At 35.2% G+C, this 22,512-nt stretch overlaps 1 protein-coding gene across 20 annotated transcripts in view; it reads right to left on the bottom strand.

The window, feature by feature from the left end:
• Positions 1–292: 292 nt before the first annotated feature.
• PMS1 (PMS1 homolog 1, mismatch repair system component) overlaps positions 293–22,512 on the bottom strand; it is a 96,902-nt gene continuing 74,682 nt past the window's right edge. For 12 of the 20 annotated variants that reach the window (XM_070580430.1, XM_070580421.1, XM_070580423.1 and 9 more), the window contains 6 exons: positions 22,249–22,392; positions 21,173–22,065; positions 11,688–12,167; positions 8,673–8,803; positions 3,854–4,014; positions 293–667 (listed from right to left, as the gene is read on the bottom strand). In XM_070580430.1, the coding sequence (XP_070436531.1) occupies positions 503–667; positions 3,854–4,014; positions 8,673–8,803; positions 11,688–12,167; positions 21,173–22,065; positions 22,249–22,392 (1,974 nt within the window). In that variant the 3' untranslated portion in view covers positions 293–502. The remainder of the gene's footprint in view (positions 668–3,853; positions 4,015–8,672; positions 8,804–11,687; positions 12,168–21,172; positions 22,066–22,248; positions 22,393–22,512) is intronic. The other 8 variants (XM_070580433.1, XM_070580437.1, XM_070580434.1 and 5 more) reach the window with 1 other exon arrangement.

Genomic DNA, 22,512 nt, shown 5'->3' with positions numbered 1-22,512 from the left:
TCATATGGTGGGTAGCAGGAGAAAAGGAGAGAATAAAGCAAACTCTCTGGTGTCTCTTCTTGTAAGAGCACTAATCCCACCATGAGGGCCCCACCCTCATGACTTTATCTAAACCTAATTACCTCTCCAAAAGCCCTATTTCCAAATACCATCACATTAGGGGTTAGGACTTCAACATATACATTTTGGGGACACAATTCAGTCCATAGCACCTATTAAATCAACCACCCAAGAATACTAGGTATTTTCCAATTTGGAATTTACAACCAATAATTATTACAATGGCTAGTTGTTGAGAATGAAATGAATTATTAGTCTATATTAGTTTATTTAAGTTTTCTACAGCTTTTGAAATTGTTTTCAATATACAAACAAGCCAGTGAATCCTCACTTATAAAATAACCATTTAACACATGATAGTACAAAGATGGCTTAAAAACTGACTCATTATTTTATGACCAAATCAATTTCAATAATAACAAATTTTCTTAAACATATTTAATCATGTAGCTTCTGGAAGATGGGTTAAATGATGAAAAAATGGGCGACCATGAACACACCCTTTAATTTCATTTCCAAATTGGTGCTTCATTCTGTAGATAATGTCTTGGACATCCTCTTTTGATAAGTACATGGGTAACTGTCTAGATAGACGCACCGCTTCTCCCTGTGAAGAGAAAGCCATACATTTTACCATGATATATCTTGAAGCAGAAAACATGTTATTCTTGGCAAGAAGTAAGACAGAAAATTGATTACATTCTTTTTATTATTCACTCACTCAACAAATATTAAGCACCAATTATGTGCTAGTCACTACTGTAGGTTCCAGGAATACAGGGGAGAACAAGATAAACAAGATCCTTGTTCTTGTGAAATTTACATTCTAGTACAGAGAAACAGAAAACAGATAAAAAGACAAAGAAAATTTCAGTGACTAATAATGCACAAAATTAAACTGGACAACATGCTAGAGAGTGATTGTGTGGTTAGGAAAAGCTCCCTTGAGGTGACATTTAAGTTTCCATTTAAATAAGGCACCATGATGCAAAGATCATGGGGAAACAAAAGCATTTCAGGCAGAGGGAATGTAAGGAATCAAATGGTCAGTGTGGGTGCAGCACAGTCACTAAAGGGGAGAGGAACAACAAAGAGAATTAGGCAGGGGTCATATCACCCTTTAGGACAGAGGGAGCAATTTGAGGTTTAATCTGAACGCACAGGAAGTAACCAGAGGGTTTTTAAGGGAGACCCTGACATCTGTTTCACATTGTAAAAGAATCAATCTGGTTGCCGAGTGAAGTATGGTTTGAGGCAGGTCAAGAAGAGAAGCAGGGAGTCTTGCAGGCCATCACTGCAGTCCTAGTTGAGAGTTTTTGACTTGGCCGATAGTAGTGGAGATGGGGGGAGATATAAGACTCCTGACATGAGTCAAAACTTGCTGATAGACTGGTTACGAGGGACACAGAATCAAGGATAACATCCACATTTTTGGTATGGTAATGCTGTTTTCTGAGATGGAGAAGACAGAGTTTGGGAGTAAAATAGTATTAGCAAAGCTGGCTTCTTTTAGGATATTTTAAAAGAACTGTACTTTAAAGATCTTGAATCCTAACATTATTCTCTGTAACCACACCCCCCTCCCATTCTCTTTCCAACCATCCTACTTCTTTATTCTAACTAAATCTATTCTTATTCTTCACTTTGACCTTTAATCTCCTCTCTCTCCTTATTCTCCTGGCCCACCAGTACCCTTCTGTCATCTTCCCCTACCTAAGGTAGGAATAGTGAGTGAGACATTAAGGATACTATTTCTAGCTTCCTGCATTCCTCTTAGATTCCCACTAGAATCTAAGGGCAGATTGGTACTAGAATCCAATTCACCTTTATATCCCTCTGGGAGCTAATACAGTTTCTTGCGTGTATTATGTGTTCAAATATTCTCAGGCACCTTCTTGTTCTTCCTCCATATCTGTCTTGCTAATCTTACCCTTGGATAAATTCTACCAAGCTCAGTTTTGGAGAATTACAAAAATGTTCTGGCTGGATCCAATACCAGTGTTAGGTCTTATGAGTCCTTAAGGCCATTTGAACATCTTATTCTTCTATAGTCAACCTTCTCTTACAGGACCTACAGCTCTTATTTTCAGAACTTTTCCACTATACTCAATTCGCCACTGCCTCCTCAGCCTCTTCCCTTTAGCAGATAACCTCTCCTACTCCCTTACCACATGTATCATACATGACTTCTCTCAAGTTTACCTCAAAATATTTTTACTTTTACTTTCCCTATTCTCTTCTACTCTTGATTGAAAGAATGGTTTCCCTTTTCTAAAGCTTGTATCATTATCCCATTTTCCTTCTTGCCTCTTTTGGAACATCTGTTCTCCAATCATTTATTGTCAATCTTTTCCACCAAATTCAATACAAACATGCTAATCTCTTTTCCCCCTTTCACCACCAGGTGACTTGCTGCCTACACTTTTCCGCTCTCTGACCACTGGCAAATGTCTTCATCTTTTCTACTTTTCCATTACAGCTCTTTTCAAGGTTATTACTGCCATCTAGCAGCCACATCTGATGGTCTTCTAGCAACTATTACCCTATAGAGGACATGATACTACTTATTTTTAAATTTCTTTCCTCCTCTGACTTTTACATCCACCTCTCTCTTGGTTCTTCTTTTACTCTATCTTTATCTCTGGTTCATCTTATTCACTTCGACATTAAATGGAAGCATTCCTGTGGTTCTGATAGAAGTTCTTTTTTCCTAGACTATCTTCCTTAATCATATCCACTACTGCCTTAATGTAATGAGAGGCATATTATCAGTAAAAATATTTATATCTAATCCCAACCACTTTTTTCTCTGTTATTTCTGAAATCTGATTTCTTCCTACATGGTTCTTCAATACACAAAACACTACCCACCACTCACTCAACCTTTAAGTTTATACTAGCTCTTTCACAAGAAAAGATTCCTTTGAAGTCCCTAAAAACTATCAGTGTTGAATTGCACCCCCCACAATAGGCTGGGAAGTTCCACAAGACAAAGCTCTTGAAGGACTCACAGAATGGTGCTGAATACTATCTTCAGAAAGGGTAAAAAGTAGACTTTCCCTGTTGAGGAAGTCTGATCCTCAGAATGTAGTGGGCGTGCCACAATTATAGTCTAAAGAAAAATGGCTCATTTTTTTCAAAGGGAGGAAATAAACTTCATTAAAGTTCAAGTTTGTTTTCAAAATAATACCAGTCAACCTTGAAGGACAGAACCTCAAATATAGAGACAATTACTGTTGTTTTCCCACCATTATCCTATACTTGGACATTTAAAAGTTTGCAATCTTCCTCCATCCTCTATTAGTTTTGAATTTATTTTTTTAACCCACTGTTACATTTCTCATTTGTGGCAGATACTGCTAGAAAGCTAAAATTTCCATTTATTCAATAATCTACATCTTTTACTTTCCTCCCCCTCTTTTGCTCTTGAAGAATCAAGGCTTACAATCACATTACAGTTTTTTTAGACAAGGATTTGATAAAAAGGTAGAGCAATTTTGAATCCTTCTTAAAAAAAAAAACAAAAGAACTTCACTACAAAGTATCTCATGTATAAGGCTCGTCCTCAATATACTCAAGAAATAATGTTATAGTAAGGATCTGTGATAGTGTTTATCACAACCAGTCTATGATGTAAAACTTTTAACGGGTTTTTCTTTTTTAATGGTATTTCCTCTTGCAAACATAATAAACCTTATAGAAATTTTATTATTTTGAAGTGGTTAACTATTTTACTAAAGAACAGTTAAGTAGCTCAAAACCTAGCCAACCTACATAATCTAATAATGCATACCTCTAAATAACTTATCACTTTGCGAGGTCTACATTCATAAACTTCCTTGGCATTTTTGTTTAATATAGCATTAAGAATTTCTTTTAAATCCATCACTCCATAGAATGGGAGACAATTAGCCATTCCTTCTATTTCCAAGTAGTTTTCTGCAATAGAAACTCCTAAAAGAAAAAAATAATAAAACCACATATAGATACAGTTAGTTTTGTTTGAATTATATTCCAGAAAATGTCTATTAAAAACAAAATCACTGTTAAAACATTTAGTGAACTTTCATTAGAATTTAATATAGTCAGGACAAACTTTTGTTCCTTAGTTAGAGAATAGTAATTTCCCATAGGACTTCACATTCACATTAAGTCCTAAGTGCTCACCGACACCACATGTGCTTTATATCATTTAATTTAATCTCAGTTATTGCTGTTCTGTTCTCTACATTTGTTTAGAACAGTTCTTACTTTGGAAAGAAAATGGAATCCCATGATATTTATTAAAATAAAACTAGTTTAAGTGTTTTAACAATTGCTGCTGTACAAATTCGATCCTACTGGTTTAACATCTAACCTAAAACCCTGAATTATTTCTATGATTATTTTAATTTAACAAATTATAAAAATCCTCACATAGTAACTACTTATTTTTTTTCCAGCTTTATTGAGATATAATTGATATATAATACTGTGTAAGTTTAAGGTGTACAAAGTGTTGATCTGATGCACATACACTGCAAAATGACTACCACGATAGTAACTTAATGTATTACTAATTTGAGGAAATGAGATACTAATGTTTATTCAAAATATTTTACTAGAATAATGTTTAAAATTGATATATTATGTATTATTTAAACTACCGTAACTAACAATGATTAAAAATAAAACTAAAAACTAGCTACATGTCTGGATATATAATGGGGTAAGATACCGATAACAGCATACATTCTCAAGCATCAAATTTGGCTTTAGAATGTATTTTATGATTTTGGAAAACAGCAGAGATTTGTCTTCTTTGATTAAATCTGTGTAACAGTGTTCTTAATATTGAAGTCCACACAATGTTACCTAGGAGTAAAGAGAATGAGACAGACCAATGTTGGATAAGTGATAGCTATCAATGGATGAATTTAAAGAGAGGAGTGAGGTAGCTTGAATTTCAGACCTTGAGATGTCAATGATCCTATCCCTAACCTGTTTCCAATTACACACTAGTTCCTTGACCTGGCTGGCAGATGCAATGATGGTACACTAAACAGAGCAGGCATCCTAATGTTCTTCCTAGGAAACAAAAACATAAAATTCACTATTGCTGGTTCTATACCTTTTACAGTATGATTAGATTGAAAAGTCTAACGCTAACTACATTTGCCCTGGAAAATTATACATATTTCAGAGAATTACTTGTGGGTATGGGCAAAAGGTATTTGACAGCAGATGGGGAAATTGGGCAGTATTTTAATCTCTGTATTTGCAAAATTCAGATATGGAAAACTCAGAAATATCTGAAACCATATAATAATAAACTTTCAAGAACTTTCCATAAAATTCTGTGAAATGCTTTCCAGTTTTGAGGGAAAATAGTTCAAATGAGTAAGTGACGAATAATTTGACAAGTTTTCACTTCCTAAAATATGGAATTCTTATTGATGCAGAACAAAAAGCTATTCCCATTAACAAGCCAAGTTCTTAGGGTCACATTCAGAATCTTTTCCCTCGAGCCAGAGGGATGTATTCTTCCTCTCTTTCAAATGCCTTATCTTTATCCAAAGATGTTCTGTGACAACTAGCAAACTGTTGATCCAAAGTTAGTCCAATACAACAAAACTCTCAGTAAAAGAAAGAGAAATGGTCTTTAAGAAAACATGACCTATGGGGCCTGCCCCATGGCTGAGTGGTTAAGTTCGAGCGCTCCGCTCCGGCAGCCCAGAGTTTTGCTGGTTCGGATCCTGGTCGCAGACATGGCACTGCTCATCAGGCCACGGTGAGGAGGCATCCCACATGCCACAACTAGAAGGACCCACAACTAAGATATACAACTATGTGCCGGGGGGATTAAAAAAAAAAAAAATGAACTAAAAATTAATGAAGGAAAAAAAGGCAAAAAAAAAAATGTGGAGAAAACATGAATTAAAAAAAATTTTTTTTTTTTGAGGAAGATTAGCCCTGAGCTAACATCTGCCACCAATCCTCCTCTTTTCCTGAGGCAGACTGGTCCTGAGCTAACATCCGTGCCCATCTTCCTCTACTTTATATGTGGGACGCCTACCACAGCAAGGCTTGCCAAGCGGTGCCATGTCCACACCTGGGATCCGAACTGGCGAACCCCAGGCTGCAGAAGTGGAGCATGCAAATTTAAGCACTGCGCCACAGGGCTGGCCCCAAAACATGAATGTTTTTAACTTGATGTTATTGACAAGAGAAATAATGCTGATGATAATCTAAGTAAATTGCAATCAAATCAAGTCAGTTTGTAGATGATTGTCTTATTCATTTTTACATCTTTGGTGCCATGCAAAGTACCTAGTATTCAACAGGACTTAAAAAACACTATAAGCTAAGAGCTGAAAGCATCTGTCAGACAGAATCTTACTGGGTGGCTGAAAAATAAACATGCTCTTGGAACAGAGTAGTTATCCTAACCTTTAAAACAAACTGCTGTGATAACATCTTTCATGAAAAAATGGCACCTGCCACTAGTGCCACATAATTAGAAATACAGATTAAATCAAGAAAAAATATTTTGCTACACATACACACACCCCTTGCTTCACACTTCAAACAAATTAAAAAGATGCCAGGGGCCCTAAGGAAGAAAGATTTCTAGGAGGACTAAAAGAAATGACTACAAGTCAGTTCATGTCAGAGAGGGGGGCTGGAGGACGGCAAGAAAAGAGAATATTTGAACACCTATGATCGCTAAGTACTATATGCTACGCTAACTGATTTATATAAGTATCTTATGTAGTGCTCACAACTGCTTCATGAAGTTGAACTCTAATAGGGAAGCAATATAATAATCTAAAGACAGATTGCTTGGGTTCAAATCCTGGTTCTACCATTAACTGTGTACCCTTAAGCAAACTTAACTTCTCTTTGCCTCAATTTTTCCATGTATAAAATGGGGACAGTAATAGAACCTACTTCATAGGGCTATTAGGAAGAGTAAATGAATTAATACATTTAATACTTAGAAGAGTGCTCCACACATAATAACTATTCAATAATTACTAAAGTTATTACTGATAAGGAAACACTGAGGCCAACTGACTTTCCCAAGAACACACTGGTTTTAAATGGCAAAGTTAGGATTTGGACTCTCTTCACTCCAAATCTAAATATCCATGATTGAGGTAGAAGGTGAGAAGTTTAGGGTACATATCCTTAAACTGCAAAAGTCAAGTAAAGTTAGTTAAAGTCTGGAACACCACAGCATTTTCTGCACATTTCATGGTTTAGGATACTGCTTTTACTTATTTTCTTTTCATGTGTCAGTAAAACATTCCTTTAAAAATCTTTGGGGCCAGCCCCGTGGCTGAGTGGTTAAGTTCGCATGCTCCACTTCGGCAGCCCCAGGTTCACCAGTTCAGATCCTGGGTGTGGACCTATGCAACGCTCACCAAGACGTGCTGTGGCAGCATCCCACACAGAAGAATTAGAATGACCCACAACTAGAATATACAACTATGTACTGGAGCTTTGGGAGAAAACAAAGTTTGGCTGGTAACAGATGTTAGCTCAGGGCCAATCTTCCTCACCAAAAAGCATACTTAAAAAAAAAAGAGGGGGCAGCCCAGTGGCACAGTGGTTAAGTTTGCACGTTCCACTTCTCGGCGGCCTGGGGTTCGCTGGTTCGGATCCCCAGGTGTGGACATGGCACCGCTTGGCAAAAGCCATGCTGTGCTAGGCGTCCCATGTATAAAATAGAGGAAGATGGGCATGGATGTTAGCTTAGGGCCAGTCTTCCTCAGCAAAAAAAAAAAAGAGGAAGATTGGCAGTAGTTAGCTCAGGGATAATCTTCTCCCCCCCAAAAAAGAGAACTCTTCATTATACTATAAACAAACAAAGAAAATCTTCAACACTGTTTTTCTACATTTTGGTCATGAAAAAATTTAGGGACAGGCAGGAGAGGGGACAGTGGAATCACTCTTCATGGTGTCTTTGTGCCCCTTGATACCAGATGAAGGGAAAGTAATAGGAGAAGACCAGCCTAGGAAGCTAGGGCAGAAGGTAGTTGAGTATGGAAATTATGAAAGAACAGAGAAGGGGCCAGCTAAGAATACTAAAGTCTAGCCAGATGGAACTTCTTTCTCCCCACCCAGTGAATTTTCATACTAAGCAAATAGTGTTATCACAGTCTTTTTAGCAAAGCCATGGAAATCAAATCATCCACCCTAGAAACAGTAAGACTGCTGATGTTACACATCTAATTGGCAAAACAAGTAAATGCTTTTAAAAAAGAAAAGGAGATGTCCATTTTGTTGTTAGGCCATTCCAGTATCCTTTTGTTTCATCATCTAAAGGAGTATTTAATAATTTAGTTAAACAAAGCAGGCAGTTTGAATATTGTCACAAAGAATGGCAAAAATTATAACAAAACTACTTGACTAAGTTATGAATATGAAAATTCAAGGCATGAGATGCCAAACTTGCTTTATCAGGCACAGGTGACCTTTCTGAAATATGACTGCTTCTACACAACTGACATTGTACTTTTGATGAGACAAAAATATACCATAATATCTGTATATTATGAAACCCAAATGTAACTCTGGAACAAGACTTATTTTTCCAAGTCAAGAAATATTAAACCACATTATCATACCTGGTATCAATTTTATCTTGAAACCATTTGCTGTAAGACGAGGATCGCATAGGTAAGTTGATCCACTGTATCCTTGATCATTTGCTGTCATTTTATATAAAATCTCTAAATAATGAGATCCATTAAAAAGACTGAAAAAGAAATTATGGCCCTTTTAACTTATTAAGTAGGTAAAATAAGAGGATTTATGGAAAAAACTTAATCCAAAGGACCTTTAAAAAGTGTTATCATCAGTGACAAAAATACAAAGGTGTAAGTAGCCCTGTGAGCAATTTTACTTTTTTACGTTTCTGTTAATATTTTATAGAAGACCTACCACATACAGTGTACAGAAAGGAGGAAGAATAGACATAACAGACAGTTTCTATCTTCTGGAATGTTACAAACCAAATGTGAAATTAAAAAATGTGCTCTCTCTATATAATACAAATGAAAACTTTATTTATAAATAGTGCCATTTTATACCTTTAAGCAGATACAATAATACACAAGTTACTCAAGTGGTCCATCCTATGCGATTTTCAATTGCTAGTCAAGGTTTCTTCAATAATAAAAAGATAAGCATGTATCTTTTCTCCCAGGAACTCCTCAATTTAGTAATTCAGAGCTTGGGAGAGCTTTCTTCAGTTGACTGCAGGCATAGAATGTTTGCCAAAGATGGCATATGAGATGGTTCTGAGTGGTGCAGACCCTAAACAAAATTTTGAGGTAGGCAAAGATTATCTAGGGCACAAATTAACCTTTCATGTTGGTTTTAGGATTGGTCAGGATGCTTCGTAACATGTTACTACAGCAGGGTGTCTTTTGAGGTTGACATGTGAGTGGTTACCATTTCCCCATTCACATATTCAATGAATATTTGAGTGTCTACCATCTGGTAGGTAGTACTGTCTTAGGTATGCAAGTTACTGTTCTATGTTCCAGCACAGGATGACAAGCTGCAGTTCCTTCATTACAATCCTGTACTCCTTGAAAAAGTAAGTGAATAGATGATGTCTGCTTATCACCTTGGAAAGGCTGAGGACCCACTTACTGTGAGGGCAGAGAGGAAAGCTTTGGCTATATATTAGATATGCTCTGTCTGGTCTAACTAATGTTCAGAAAATCAATCTGAGACCCAGTGGTGGTGACGATGATGATGATGTAGTAAAACAATGAATGATGCAGGCTCTACTGTTACTGCCTAGATTGGAATCTTGGATCTGCTGCTTACATATGGGCTGTATTAGCCTTGGTAAGTTACTTAACAGTCTGTATTTCAGTTTCCTCATCTATAAAATGTGGATAATGATAGTACCTACCTTTCATAAGGTTGTTGTAAAGATAAGACCATGAAAGCAAACGGCTTACTAAAGTTCCTATCATACAGTAAGTGCTCAATCAACATTAGCCATTGTTGTTATTTTACTGAGATCTTACTTTGTATTTCGTAGATATCTAAATTACTTCATTCAGAGATAAGCTACATATCCTGCATTAGAACTCTGGTGAGAAGACAGGTGAAACCCATAATTATCCTGTCCAAGACTTAGTTTTGAAAAACTTGCACTACTAATTGTGACAGTGATGTCACATTTCAGAAGAAAGTGAAAGTTTTGAAATAGGCTTTGCTGCTATCCATGTTCAAATAAGAAAGATTTAGTTTTAGGCTAGTATGGGCCCCAAATAATAGTTTTTACTGTATTTGTTTTTGAATAACAGAACATCACACAAAAAATTTTTTAACTCATAATTTGTACAAGCACAAAAAGATTTTTGAGATCTAAATGAAAGCTTACAAATATCATTTAAAAAGCAATCAAATTTAAAATTTCAGATATGCTCTAGCTCTTTTTTAAATAAAGACAGACCGGGGCTGGCCCAGTGGCACAGTGGTTAAGTTTACATGTTCTGCTTTGGCAGCCCAGGGTTCACTGGTTCAGATCCTGGGTGCAGGCCTACATACTGCTTGTCAAGCCATGCTGCAGCAGGCACCCCACATACAAAGTAGAGGAAGATGGGCACAGGTGTTAGCTCAGGGCCACTCTTCCTCAGCAAAAAGAGAAGATAGGCAGCAGATGTTAGCTCAGGGCTAATCTTCCTCAAAATAAATAAAAAAAGGAATGAAAAAAGAAAGAGACTGGGCCAGTCCTATGGCCTTGTGGTTAAGTTCACGTAGCACTACCTATTAAGGAGTCTTACTGGTGGGCAGAATCTAAATTTATTCAATCCTCCTAAGCTAACTTCCATTTAAATATGGGAGAGGGAAAAACAAGTTAAACACCACCACAGGAAGCAGAGACAAAGCAAGACAACAGGACATTCCAGTGAACGAGTGACTCAGTATCAACAATAAGTTAATGGTGTGACATTAGAAGAGATTTAACTGTAATGGCTGGATCTTGTTTAGATACAAATTAAATTTAAAAATTTTAAAACTATAAAAAAGACATTTTGAAACAATGAGGAACAATTCCAAGGAATTATTATTGTATGATGTATGAAAAAGGCATTGTGGTTAGGTAAGAAAATAGCTATCTTTCAGACGGATATACTGAAAGATGCAGGGGCGGGAATTTCTAAGCTACTTTAGCAAAGGAAAGAAAATGTGTGTGTGTGTGTGTGTGTGTATACATAAAAGGACAGATAGAGCAAAAGTGGCAAAATCTTGATGACTGTTGATAAGGACATTCATTGGGTAATTCTATTTTGGTGTATGTTTGAAATGTTAAAGAGTGTGCAATGAAACAGTCATAGTGACCTAACTTCAAAATTACCATAGGGAAGTCACCACTGTACAGGAGAATTGAGCTTGATATTTATTAATTGCTGAAGCTATGTAGAACATTCTAAAATGATTTATTTAAAAGCAGTTAATCCCACTGAAGATTAAAAATCAAGTTTTAAAAAGACTTCTTTAAATAAATACCACTTTTCCCTACTAGGAAATACTTTCAACTTTTTACCTTCAATTTCTAATCTAGTATGGATTAATAAATGTTTTTAGAATAAAAAAATCATATTACTTCACCATACCTCTCTGTTAATACAATTGGCTTTTCCAGGGGCTCTGCAGGAAGTTTATGATTCTCAAGAAGTCTTTTAAACAGCAGGGCTTCTTCCACTCTATATGGATTTAGTAACATCACCTCTGTTTTGGATGTAATTAGCCACCCATCAGGAAACTTGAGATTGTGGATCAAGCAAAGTTCGTCCTTTTCTTCTAAGTCAAATTTATGTTTCTCAAAATTTTTCTGTAAGTTTTCCATAGAAAAGGGGATCTGAACTACTTTAATGTTTTGGTCCTTTTTTTTTTCAATTTGGGACTGAAAGAGCTCATCAAGTTTTGGCTGAATTAACGAAGTTTTTAATTTGTGCTTCTGTGCCAAATTCCATGCACTGGTGGGTTTTATCTTTTTTCTGCCATCTTTTATTGGTGTTTGTGACTCCTGTTCAATGGCTCTCTTGATTTGCTTATTATATCGCTCCAAGTCTTTAGAAGCCTTCTCTTCATATCTATGAAGAGATAAAACAGAACTAATGAAGTGATAATCAGAAATATATTAACCATCTGAAGTAAATTTTATAAAAAATAAAGAGCTGGTACTCCAGGTCCAGTAACGACAAAGGAGATTGTATTGGACTAACCTTCCCATATATTAACTATGATAAAATCTGAACAAACTTAGAAATCAACCATTTGAAATAGGCACTGAAGAACAACCGACAGCAGGCAGAAATTGGCATGGATTCAATCCTTGAAGAGAAAAGATCCACATTTATACATCTTTTACCCAGAGGGCAGTCCCCAGCATTAAGGGGTAGTGAAAAGAACTCACTCAGAAAGCTGCACTCTAAATTAGCCTTAGTCACCAGAACACAGAGCTCCTTGCTTCCAAAACAACTGGAAATTGAGGGAGAAAGTCCCAGAAAATCCCATGTGTGGGAGCCTAGAGGAAAACAACCACTAGAGGCTAAATGAGCTAAACAGAGATTTCAGTGGCTGCCCATTGCAGGGGAAATAGAGTTTGGAGTTTGAACTCCACATAATTAGACGGCTTGGTAAACACTTTGGACTTTCAGTTAAAACTGGAGGAGGACTACATCTTAAGGGTGAGAAAAAAGTTATGGTCTAGAACTAAGGAAGCTGCCCTAGGACTAAGGGCAAACTTTAAACAGTCTTTCCCTAAAGAAGTGTAAAACAAAGGCTCCATAAGTTTAAGGTGATCTGTCAATTATTTAAATGCCTAGTAGAACAAAAACCAATACTTTTCAGGAGAAGATAATAGAATCCAAGAGTTTCTACCCACAATGTCCATTATATAATCAAAAGTTATCACTCAAAACAGGAAAATCTGAGTCATGGTCAAGAGAAAAAGTGGTCAGCAGAAGCCAACCTCAAGATGACTCAGATGTTGGAATGTGCAAAAAAACATTTAAAAATAGGTTTTTATAAATATTTAAGGACTTAAAGGAAAAGATCATAATGAGAGAAGGAGCAATCTCAATAGAGAAGGGAAATTATAAAAAAGAAGCAAATGGAAATCTGGAACTAAAGAATATAATATGTGACATGAAAAATTCACAGTATAGGCTTAACAGCAGATCAGAGATGGCAAAAGAAAGGGTCAGTAAACTTGAAGACAGGTCAATGGAAATTATCCAATCTGAACAACAGAGAGAAAAATGACTGAAGATTGAAAGAACACCTCAGTGAGCTATGGCACAGCAAACAACCGAACACGTATGAAATTGAAGCCCCAGATAAAAAATATAGAAGTGAAGGGAAAAAAACATTTGAAGATATTATGGCTGACACTTAGCCAATTTGGAGAAATGCAACATTTTACAGATCCACAAAGGTCAGGGAACCCCAAGCAGGATAAACGCAAAGAAATCCACAGCTAAGTATATTAGAATCAAACTGCTGAAAACCAAAGATAAAGATAAAATTCTGAAAGCAGTGAGAGAAAAAAAGGACATTACAAAAGAACACCACCACAAATGAATATAACTTCTCATCAGAAGCAATGAAGCAATGTAGAACCAGATGACAGAGAATAACATCTTTTAATTGTCAAAAGAATCCAGAATTCAATTATATCCAGCAAAAATGTCCTTCAAAAATGAAGATGAAATAGACATTTTCAGATAAAAGAAAGCTGAGAATCTGTTGCTAGCATAATTGCATTATTAAGGAATGACACTAGATGGAATCTCAGATCTGTAGGAAGAAATGATGAGCACCAAAAATGGTAATGGTGTAGGTTAATAGGAAAATATGATCTTTTAAAAAATTGTTATTTCTTTGAAAGATAATTGTTTAAATAGAAAAATAATAGCTTTTTAAAGTCAGATATATACTGTATGTAGACATAAAATATATGACACACCAACTGCACAAAGGATGGGATTGTAAGTGGAATTATACTTGCAAAGCTTTTATATTTTATGTCAACTGTACCCTATTAACTCTAAGTAGATTATGAAAATTAAGGATGATAATGTAATCCCCAAAGCAAAAATAATGCAAAGCCAATAAAGGAATTAAAATTAAAAATTAAATTATATTCTTTTAACCCTAAAGAAGGCTGCCTCTTGCCCCCACCCCCAAAAAAGGAGAAAGAGAGGAACAAAACGGAGATGGGAAAAACAGAAAGAAAATGGTAGACCTAAACCTAACCATATCAGTTATTACATTACATGGATTAAATATTCTAACCAAAAGACAGAAACTGTCAGATTGAATTTAAAAGGCAAAATCTAGCTATATGTGTCTGTAAGAGTTACACTTGAAATATAAACACACAGATAGTTTGAAAGTAAAAGAATGGAAAAATACATCATCCAAATGGTAAGCTTAAGAAAGTCAGAGTAGCAATAATAATAAAGTAAATTTCAAAATAAGAAACAATACCACACATAAAGAAGGAAATTTCATAATGACAAAAGGGGCCATTAGGAGGGTGTAACAATTACAAACATGTATGCACCTAATGAGAGAGCTTCAAATTATATGAAGCAAAACTTACAGATCTAAATGTAGAAATAAATCCAGAATCATAGTTGCAGACTTTAATAACCCTCCCTCAGTAACTGACAGAACTAGACCAAAAAATAAAAATCAGTAAAGCTTTAGAAGATTTTAGCGATACTATCAACTACTTTGACTCAACTGACATTTTAGAACACTACTACATCTAACAACTGCAGAATTCAGATTCTTTTTAGATGTACATGGAACATACATCAAGACAGACCATATGCCAGACTCAATTCTCAATAAATTTCAGAAGACTGGAATCTAACACGGTATTTTGCCTGTCCATGACAAAATTAATTAGAAATTGACAACAATAAGGTATCTGTAAAAACCCCAAATATTTGAAAACTAAATAACACAGGTTTATTCACAATAGTCCCAAACTGGAAACAACCCAAATGTCCATCAACTGGAGACTGAATGAACAAACTGAGGTATATTTATACAATTGAGTATTACTCATTGATTAAAAAGAATGAACTATACAGATACACTCAACAAACATGGAAGAAAATCACAAAAATATTTTGTTGAAGAAACTAGACATAAAAGGCATAAGTATCATATGATTTTATAGATATGAAGTCCAAGAAGTGGCAAAATCAAGCTAGTGTGATGGAAATCAAAATAGTGGCTGTGTATGGAGATTGGCTGGTAGATGGCATAAGCGAGCTTGCCAGGGTGATGGAAATGTTCTACATTTTGGGGGAGATGGTAGTTATATGGGTGTAAACATATGAAAATGCACTGAACTATATATATGGTTAAGACCTCTGCATTTCACAGTAGCTAAATTTTACCCTATTCTAAAAACCATTTTAAAAACTAATTTCAAAAACCATTTTAAAAACCTATTTTAAGAAAGTGTTGAAGGCACAGGCACTAAAAAAAAAATTATAAAGAAATAATTCAATAAAATAAAGAGTCAATTCCAGATCTGAAGAGATCCTTATACATTTGCTGGAACATCAACATGGAATAAACAATTCCCTGAGTACTACAAAAGAAAATTTACATACATTAGTACTCCACTTACTAATTAGATACAAGTACAATTAAAATCACTATAACATGCAAAATAAAAATTATATAATTAAACTTATAATGGTTTCATAGCTAAATGTTAATTTTTTCAGTTGCTATTTCTTTCGAGTCATCAAAGAAAAAATAAATTCAAATAAACTGAACATATCCAAACCATCTAATTCAATTCAATTTCAAAGGAACAAGATAATGGATGTTTTAAAATTATACTGGGTAAAAGTTGAAGTCTTTTCTTTTTGGTTAATAATAGGAGTAATGGGGCCGGCTGAATGGTGCAGCTGTTAAGTTCACACATTCCGCTTCAGCGGCCCAGGGTTCGCGGGTTCGGATCCCGGGTGCGGACATGGCACCGCTTGGCAAGCCATGCTGTGGTAGGCGTCCCACATATAAAGTAGAGGAAGATGGACACGGATGTTAGCTCAGGGCCAGTCTTCCTCAGCAAAAAGAGGAGGATTGGCAGCAGATGTTAGCTCAGGGCTAATCTTCCTCAAAACAAAAAACAAAATAATAATAATAACAGCAGTAAAATGAAACTTCTAGGGCCAAAGACAGTCCAGCATAGTATTTATATCAACTCTTTTCTAAAAAATTGAGATGCCTAGGTCTTCCCCTCTGAGTTTCTAATTCTCCAGGCCTAGGTCCAGGTTGGGCAGTATTGTTTTTAAAGAGCTCCATGGGTGATTCTAATGTAGACCCAGAATTGAAAACTATTATGTGCTCAGCAAAGTGTAGTGGTTAAGAGCAGACCCTGGAGAGACTGACTGGCCTGGTCCTGCCACTTAGTAGCTCTGTAAACCTTCATACATTATTTAATTTTTCTGTGCCTCATATGCTCATCTGTAATATATGGATAGTCTATATCTATTTCATAGTTTTGATGGGAGGAATAAAATGAGCTAAAATGCATCAAGTACTTAGAATAGTGCTTGGCACATAGTAAAATAGTGATAAATGTGTGCTATCACTATTTTCAATAGTGAAACATATCTTAAAATGAATGGGGCACACGATTGACTAAGGGTTGATAATTATTCAAGCAATCTTGTTAAATTCTTTTAAATGCAGTTTTAAATTTGAGACGAGAGAATTACTATTATTTCTAGTCTTAAACTCAAGAAACTGGTTGACTTCTCTTGTAGGTAATACACATATAACATTGTTAAGGAGAAATTTGAATAGATGTGTTAAGAAATAAAAATGATATTGTTTGGAGAACTGTATTAAAGATTAAAAGTGAGACTCAGAGACGAGAGATCATTGCATGTAGTTTGTACTCAGTACATGCTTGTTGAATAAAGAAATGTTTCTTGAATGAGAATGTAAAAAAGACCTTGTTTCATTGTAAAGTAGATGAAAAATGCCTCTTTTGGTTACTTATAGCATATTCATAATTTTTCACATTATTTTCTCCCATTTCTACTTAGAATCTGGACTTCTGGATTAACTATATAAAACACATGATTTTCCATACAGTTTACTTTCAATAGGTTTTCTATAAATAAGTATTTTTTAGCTCTTGGACATTCGAATTCAAGATTTTTCCCTGACAGTGGAAAATAAGTTCAAGATGAAGGTCACCGTTTAATAATTAATTATAATGTGTTAATTTTCACATATGGTACTAATCTTTTGATTTACTCCAGAAGTCAATTTAATTAGTTCCTTGGTAAATATAAAAAGTTATGTCCAAAGGAATAGTAAGTAAATGTTAAGTAAAAACAGCTGCTACCTTTGATTTACTGTCATTAAGGGATTTAGTAACTTGAATGGAAAATATTCTGATTTGACCAGTGATCAATTCAAATGATGTTTTTGTGACTAAAGATTACATGTAATTATAAACTTTACATACCATTTCAATAATTACAATATCACTCTTAGTTATTTTAAGTAGAAATATGTTCATAGCTACTGTTAAAGCTAACATCAATTCACTACGACCCCAGTGGCACAGCAAATAGCCTAAATCTGGTTTCTAATCCACTAGAGGAAAGGAGAAGAAAAAAAAATCCAGAAAGGAAGAACTAAAAAAATGAAAGTACTATCTACCCCAAAGTCTGTCCAAGCTGTCAGCAGAAAACCCTGATCCTAGCTGTTACTCAAACTCTTTGTTACAGATTACAGAACATTCCATGGCCTACCTTCCCCCATCTTTCTTTACCACACTCCCCTATATTTTGTTCCTGTCAGAGGGCATTTTTTATTTCCTCAATAACATCATTTTCCTTCTAGCTTCTGGGACTTTTTACATGCTGTTCCCTTACCTAAAAAATTCCCTACACTTTTCTGATTGATTTCCATTCAGGGAAGTATTTCCTGCCCCATAAATGAGATTAAGCCCAACTGCTAAGAGTTTTCTAACTTTCTATATTTATTTTAAAATTCATCATATTCTATGATTACTACTTGTTTAAATTGTGTCTTCCTCACTAGACTACCCCATTTATGAGTAGAGGAAGTATGTTTTATTTATCACTGTATCTGAAGCAACTAGTTAGAGTACATAGGGCCTTGTACACAGAATGACGTCAATTAATAAGGGAAGGGAAGATGGAAGTGGAGGGAAAAAATAAGGGAGGGAAGACAGAAGGGAAAGAAACAGGAAGAACAGGAAAAAAAGGAAGGACGGATGGAAAGACTGATTATCTGTAGAAGAAGAGGCTCCTCTCATATCCTTCAGCACTCCTTGTAGAATTTAGGATCATGGAAAGAATTCCAAGATAAAGACTAGAAGAGAAGTGGTAGTTAGTGTGAGTCTTGAGTGTGATATAATTTTTGCTATATCTTCTCACTAATCATGATTTTGGACACAGTCAATCATGGTCCCAAGACCCCTAGTTCTGGAAGATTCTAATATAGCAATTTTTGACATATAGTAAGCTTTCCTAAGGAAATGAAAAATAATGTCAATCACAACAGAGAAATTTTTCAGACTGAAAACTCTGATTAACATTATAAGCAATCATTTACTATGTGCTGGTCATTTATCCTGAATCATAACAAACGATATCTTATTTAATCCTCACAACAATCCAGGAGATACTGTCCACACATTTTTACAAAAAGCTAGCAAAGAGAGGAACTGGGGTTAGAACCCAGGTGTAGCTTCAGAGGTCTGCTGTTGACCAACAATGCCTCTTTTGTCTACCTTATGGCAATAAGACAGAGAAAATTTTGGACTCCAGAATACTTACTGCCTGAGAATAAACAAAGTTTTGGATGAGGCCTATTAACTATAATCCTGACACCTTGGGGCCTACAAGGAGAAACAATGCTGACATTTCCCAAAAGGCAACTGGAACAATATCTGCTGTTGTGAGACTGCAAGGGAATGGCTATCTTAAGCTGTTACACTGTCACTACTTCCACAGAACTCAGACAACTCTCAATTCATCACCTCCCTGGTCACTGCAATTCAACTTTTGTGGGCTTGCTGTATTAAAAGTTAAGTGTGCTCATCTTGAAACTGCATAGTTGTCTCATTTAGATAAAACTAAAGACAAACAATTTGTGAAACTTATTTGCACCCTGATTCAAATAAACAAACTTCAAAAAAAATCTGACATTCATGAAATAATTAGAAATTTACACAGTGAATATTTGACAACATTAAAGAATTCACGTTTTAAAAAGTTATGACAAGGGCCAGCCCAGTGGTGTAGTAGCTAAGTTTGTGCACTCCGCTTCAGCGGCCCGGGTTCACGGGTTCAGATCCCACGTACAGATCTACACACTGCTCATCAAGCCATGCTGTGGCAGTGTCCCACATACAAGACAGAGGAAGTCTGGCACAGATGTTAGCTCAGGGACAATCTTCCACAAGTAAAAAGAGCAAGACTGGCAACAGACATTAGCTCAGGGCAAATCTTCCTCAGCAAAAAAAAAATGTTATGACAATTGTATTATAGCTATATTTAAAATAAGAATACTTTTATCTTTTACAGATACATACTAACATATTTATGAAAGAGATGATGTTATCCTAGGATTTGCTTCAGAATAATAATGGTGAAAGAGCGAAAGTGAAATGAGTGGAGGTATGGATTAAGTGAGACTGACCATGAGATGATGGTTGGTGAAATAGGGTGATGGGTTCATTGTACTGTTTTGTCTACTTTTCCATATGTTTGAAAAAAGAAAACACAATAATCTCCATAAAAAAAAAAGGTGAAGAGAAAAGTTAATTTATGGAGGTTTTACTTACTGGTATTAATAGGGGTCTTTATTATTTTAAATTGATTATGTCTTTATAAGACTGAACAAGCTAATAAAAAAATGAAAAATAAATCAATCACATATTTATGTAGTTTATCACCAAATATAAACTCCAGATGATAGGCTACATTTAAATTTTTTCCAGATGTTTGAGATAGTATTGAGACGTCTTAGATAATAATATGTGACCGGAAGCCTAATTCCACTCATTCATTTTCTGGTGGGTTATATCACTCAAAACATAGTATTTTGTATTCATAGTAAGTGCCCTAAGTCAATTAGAAACATTCATCACATTATTTTGAAATATTGATTTGTATCATCTGATCTAAAGATAAGTAATATATAGTTATTTTAATCAAAGATAGATTAAACCATCTATTTACCTACAAAAAAACCCCTCACCATAGTTTAAAAGCTGCCAATAAATAAATAAAAGCTTTTATTTATTTATTTATTTTTTTTGAGGAAGATTAGCCCTGAGCTAACTACTGCCAGTCCTCCTCTTTTTGCTGAGGAAGCCTGGCCCTGAGCTAACATTGTGCCCATCTTCCTCTACTTTATATGTGGGACGCCTAGCACAGCATGGTGTGCCAAGCAGTGCCATGTCCGCACCTGGGATCCGAACCAGCGAACCCCGGGCCGCCAAGAGGCGGAACGTGCGCACTTAACCGCTGCGCCACCGGGCCGGCCCCAATAAAAGCTTTTAGAAGGAAGCCTTGAGTTATCCTGAATAGGACAGCACCAACACCACTAAATTAAATCTGCAATGATGTTACATTTTTGTATTGTGTTATATATTTTGGAGACCAATTAACCAAAGGAAATAGTCAAGATATTTCTTAAAAACCCTACTGTTATAATTGTTCTAATGCATAAGCTTAAAAAAGAAAAAGTCTTGTCATAGAAAGATTCTTTACCATAAAATAAAAAATAGAAGAAAACGGTAGTTTTCATAAGGATGGAAAACTTTTAATTATAAACTTAAATGAGAAAGCAGTTAAAGGCTTGTATCAAAACAAAAAACAAAACTCCAAAACTGAAAACTCCTAAGAAAGAAAATGATGCCAAAAAAGCTACTCTAGCCCTAAAGCCAAGAGGCATTTTCCATTCCGTTTTTCCATAAATAAGAAGCTAAAAAAAATTTTTTTAACCCAGTGAGTCATATAGAATGGAAATAGCTGGGCATTCAGGCCTGATGCAAGCTCTGGAAACTTACTTCAGTTTTTCCTCTTCACTCAATGTCTTCCACAGTTCTTCAATTTGTACTGTTGCATCCTCCAAACCGGTCTTAGAATTTTCTGTGAGAAACTGAGCACGATGATCTTGAACAAAAAGGGCGCTTGCTGACATGGGTTTCTTGATTACTCGATTGCTAATTAAATCATAAGCTGTAAGCTGTCCAGATTTGTTATCTACCACATTTGATTTTTTGTTATAGGCACCTTCACTGAGATTCTTTTGTTCAGAGCTTGGATGATTATTATTATTACTCACTTTACATGCTGAACTTTCTTGAGGCACTAAAATTTTCACAGGTTCAATGTTTTCTCCCATTGAATTTTTAAGTACATTTCCCTTGCTCCAGTCATCTGCACAAATTTCCAAAGACTTCTCAGGAACTGCTGCTTCTTCATTTTTCCCACTCTCATTTATATGGCCTTTACTACCATTTTGTGATTGGGCATGCTTAACAGAATCTACATAACAAGTTTCACTATATTCCTTCTGGGCGTCCTCACATGATGAATTATTCATTGAAATCTCCTGAAATAAATTTCTAGTGTTCTTATCAATGCTAGAATCTTCACTACTAAAACGATCATCATAATGGTCATCAACATGTAGCTGAGGATCAGAACAATAATTAGTGTTTTTTACAGATTCATCATTATGCACGTCATTTTGAAAAGGAATGGCTAAAGTATCAACATTTGGATAATTATTTCCAGATGATTCCATCTTATTAAAAAGCACATCTGTTTCTGCTGTTTTACTAACAACCGTGTCAGCTGAAGAAACATCTGTTTCATTATTTTCATAAGAATTTGTACTAGGTAGTGATCCATAACAAGTCGTCAACAGATTTTCAAGAGCAATTAAAATAGATTCCTAAAAATACAAATTAACAAATGTTAGGGGAAATTATGAAAATAATAAATACACAAATTTAAAATATTTTAAGAAATGTATAAATAAGCAAATCTTTTTTACACAAAAACGGTTAGGATTGTGTAAGTTTGTAAATAGCAATAGTTTTATAAATTAATGCAAAAAGCATCTGAAAAAGGTTACCTTATTCTGTAATAATACTTGACTTTTATCTGGTGTTAAATTTACATCCACATCAGCGGTAGGTACATCAATTTTCAGAAAGAAAATGGGATACAAACGAGTAGATTCCTTTAGGCACTTCAGATTGTAATAATGTCGGATTAACTAAAATATATGTAATGAATAAAAAACAAAAATATCATGTAAATAAAGATAGTATTGCCATCCTTAAAATACCACCAAACGGAGCATATTTAACTGAGAAACTGAGTGGATACAACTGCT

This window comes from Equus przewalskii, chromosome 17 (assembly GCF_037783145.1).
Source record: "Equus przewalskii isolate Varuska chromosome 17, EquPr2, whole genome shotgun sequence".
In the NCBI taxonomy this organism is placed as follows: domain Eukaryota; kingdom Metazoa; phylum Chordata; class Mammalia; order Perissodactyla; family Equidae; genus Equus; species Equus przewalskii.
This window is presented reverse-complemented; position numbering and strand designations above follow the sequence as displayed.